The following is a 3,617-nucleotide window of genomic DNA, read 5'->3' as shown; positions in this document are numbered from 1 at the left end:
GAAGGAAGGAAGGAAGGAAGGAAGGGAGGAAGATACAGGACATCTTTATGGAAATGCCAGTTGAATCCATTCCGTAGACTGAGTATTTGCTGGAACATGGACAACTGAGACAGTGTGTTTATTTTGGGGAGAGCATTATCATGATCTAGTCTTTGCTTGACTTTACTGACAAATGCCCAGAATGGGATTCAGCTGACTAAACACGGATGTGTAATGCCATATGAGGTTTCGTGGTGATACATGCCAACTGTCTCCAGCTTCTGCTCCAGAGGAGCATGATACAAAGGTTTTCCACAGATGCTGTGTCACAGCTCTCAGCTCTGTGACTACAGATGGATTATGCATGGACATCTAAAATGGTACCAGGCACCTACATTTAGTCAAGTTATGCTCACCTGTTTTGACTATAAGGAAAGACTAGAAGCACAGATTACATAAAGACACTTAGAGTGAAGATATGTAAATTTAGGTGTAGAAATTCTGAACTGAAACCTCCTGTTTAGAGTCAGATGAGATGAATCTTATGGCTGACTGTTTTCAAGTACATACTGCAAAGAAGATTTCTACAAGCGCAAACTGTTATGCAAGAAAAGGAGCTGAAGAAATTCAATGGCCTATTATATTTGATGAATAACAATAGAAGATCAAGTAGTTTCTTCTGAATAAAAATGTCAATGAGTAATAACTAGTTCACCTGGTGTTATCTCTGTTGATTGCATGCTACAGGGTACCAATGGAGCAGGAGAATTCTACCACCACTGTGAAAAAATTTTTCCTTGTTGGTTTAACTGAAAGTGCCATGCTGCAGTATATTCTCTTTACAATTTACCTTATAATCTACGCAATGACTTGGCTTGGAAATGTCACCATCATCACCACAGTAATCACAGATCAACAGCTCCACAAGCCCATGTACTTTTTGTTGGGAAATTTAGCCTTCGTAGACCTAAGTGAATCCTCAGTGACGCTGCCCAAGATGCTATGGGACCTCCTGTCTGAGGTTAAGACCATTAGTTTTCAGGGATGCATTACACAGATGTTTTTCTTCCATTTGACAGGAGGTACTCTGTCCGTCCTCCTCATATTGATTGCTCCCTCTGCAGTACCTAAACATTATGAATCCCAACGTTCTCCTCAGTCTGGTAGCAGGAGCATGGGTAGGGGGGTTTGTTCATTCTATTGTGCAGGTAGCACTGATCATTCAGTTGCCATTCTGTGGACCAAATTTTCTAGACAATTTCTACTGTGATGTCCCACAGGTCATCAAACTGGCCTGTACAGACATCTATGTAATTGAGCTACTCATGGTGTCCAATAGTGGAGTGCTTACAATCCTCATCTTCATTTTCCTGATTGTGTCGTATGCTGTCATCCTGGTCAAAGTCAGGACACATATCACAGAGGGGAAGCACAAAGCCTTTTCCACTTGTGGAACTCAGGTTGCACTTGTGAGCATCCATTTTGTACCCTGCATCTTCCTCTATGCACGTCCGTTCCAAAAGCTTGTTGTGGACAAAGCCATATCATCTCTTTGTACAGGCATCACTCCAATGCTTAATCCCATAATCTACACACTGAGGAACACGGAGATGAAGAATGCCATCAACAGATTACTCAACAAGATCTTTTTCAGAATGAGAAATTCACAGCTGTCCTTATTTTCTTAGATGGTTGTTTTCTTTTACAGAGAAATGTAAAAACAAAGCACATACTGTCGACTTAATAATTGACTTTTGCTTTTGACAAAGAAGGAAATTTAAATAACAATAATGAGCATGTGACTAAAATGACAATGTTGTCTCTCAAGGTAATAACTGCTTGGGAACCAAAGTGTTTGCCAATTAATAAAACAATGAACATGCATTATAAAGAAAATCAACAGCAATAGCAACAACAGAAAGGCTTCTTTTGTCTATTATGGTAGCTCACGCTACTAAGGGTTTGGTTAATTTCTAAGTTTCTGATTTTTACTATAGGGGATTGAATTTATGTATGGATGTTTCTGCTTTTCATCTTTTTATGTGGAATATTCATGATTGGATGAAAAAGTGCAGAACATACAACTTCACAATATACATGAAAATATTTTTGATTGTTTCTTGAAGAATGTAAGTACATATTCTGTTTAAAATTTTCCTCACTTTCTTATAAGAAATATTCTTTGTTCAGATAAATGCATTGCAATGAAATACTGATCATTTATCATTATCACAATAAAAAAAGTATTCCAGGAAATCAAGCAGCAGTGAATAGAGGGTAAGTGCATTGCACAAGAATAGAAGTCTTATTCAGTTAATTTCCAGGTATTTAATTTCTTAATTGACGCAAACATAGCCCAAGGTAGCAGAGACAAAGGTTCATCACTGACTTACTCAGAATTTAGCATTCCTCATTGAGTATATGGAGACCTGGACAGACTGTTCTTGCAATCATTCATATTTGTAAGGTAAATGGGATAGATATGGGGTGGAACGTCAGCCAGAAAACACATTTTTACTTTGTTTTATTTTTACTGAGAGAAAGAATTCTTCTTAAGGCACTGCTTGCTTGCTTCCTTCCTTCCTCCCTTTCCTCCCTTCCTCCCTTTCCTCCCTTCCTCCCTTTCTCTTTTCTTCCTTCCTTCCTGCCTTCCTTCCTTTCTTCCTTCCTTCCTTTCTAGCGAAATATCTACAATATTTCTACTGAATTTCAATTCACTAATAAAATATAAAAATACAATTATTGCTTCAAAACACAAAATTCTTCTCAAGAGTTAAGACTGCAGGTGTGTATTGGGTGTGGTTGGGATGGAGTTAACTTTCTTCATAGTAACCCCTATGGTGCTGTGTTTTAGACTGGTGACCAAAACATCACTGATAACACACCTATGTTATAGTTATTGCTGAACAGTTCCTACATAGTGTCAAGGCCTTTTCTGTTTCTCATGCTGCCCCCACCTCCCAAAAGTAGGCTTGCATTGTGCAAGAGATTGGGAAGAGACACAGCCAGGACAGCTGACCCAAATTCTCCAAAGGGATATCCCATTGTTTGACATCATGCTCAGCAATAAAACTGGAGGGAGTTTTTCAAAAGTAGCCATTGCTCTGGGAGTGGCTGGTCATTGGTCTGTTGGTGGTGAGAGACTGCTTTTGCATCACTTGTTTTTTTCTTTTTTTTTCTTCACTTATTAAACTGTGCCTAAGAGTTTCTCCTCATTTTTGCCCTCCCAAAACACAGCACCATGTAAGCTGCTACAAAAAAAATTAAGTCCATCCCAACCAGACCCAGTGCAAGGTGAAGGACAGCAGGAGAGACCACTTAACTTTATGTGTGGGTTTTAGGTCTAGATTCAAACATTTAGGATGGGATTGAACTGCCTATACATAAGTGCCTTAATCTCTTTGAGGTGCCCTTGGAATATCAAAGTAGTCCACATCAGTCCTGGCTGATGTGGCAAAAGATTTGTGGGAGTCCTCTTGTTCAAACAGACTGACAGCTTGAGGACAGATAGAGCACTCAATAGTGTCTGAAATGTCAGTATGAGCAAGATGTTGTTTTAGCATGACTTAACATGTCATTTTAGGCACTATAGATTATCTTTCCTAATCTTCAGCAGACTCTACAGATAGAAGTGAGCC

At 39.1% G+C, this 3,617-nt stretch overlaps 1 protein-coding gene across 1 annotated transcript; it reads left to right on the top strand.

Annotated features, from left to right (window-relative positions):
* The first annotated feature begins 733 nt into the window (after positions 1-733).
* Positions 734-1,667, top strand: LOC104073807 (olfactory receptor 4D9-like). The gene is given in 2 exon segments (XM_009573731.1): positions 734-1,092; positions 1,094-1,667. Coding segments are annotated over 2 exon segments (933 nt in total).
* Positions 1,668-3,617: the final 1,950 nt, after the last annotated feature.

This window comes from Fulmarus glacialis, unplaced genomic scaffold (assembly GCF_000690835.1).
Source record: "Fulmarus glacialis isolate BGI_N327 unplaced genomic scaffold, ASM69083v1 scaffold3293, whole genome shotgun sequence".
In the NCBI taxonomy this organism is placed as follows: Eukaryota; Metazoa; Chordata; class Aves; order Procellariiformes; family Procellariidae; genus Fulmarus; species Fulmarus glacialis.
The sequence above is the reverse complement of the archived record's forward strand: the minus strand, read 5'-3'. Positions and strand labels throughout refer to the sequence as shown.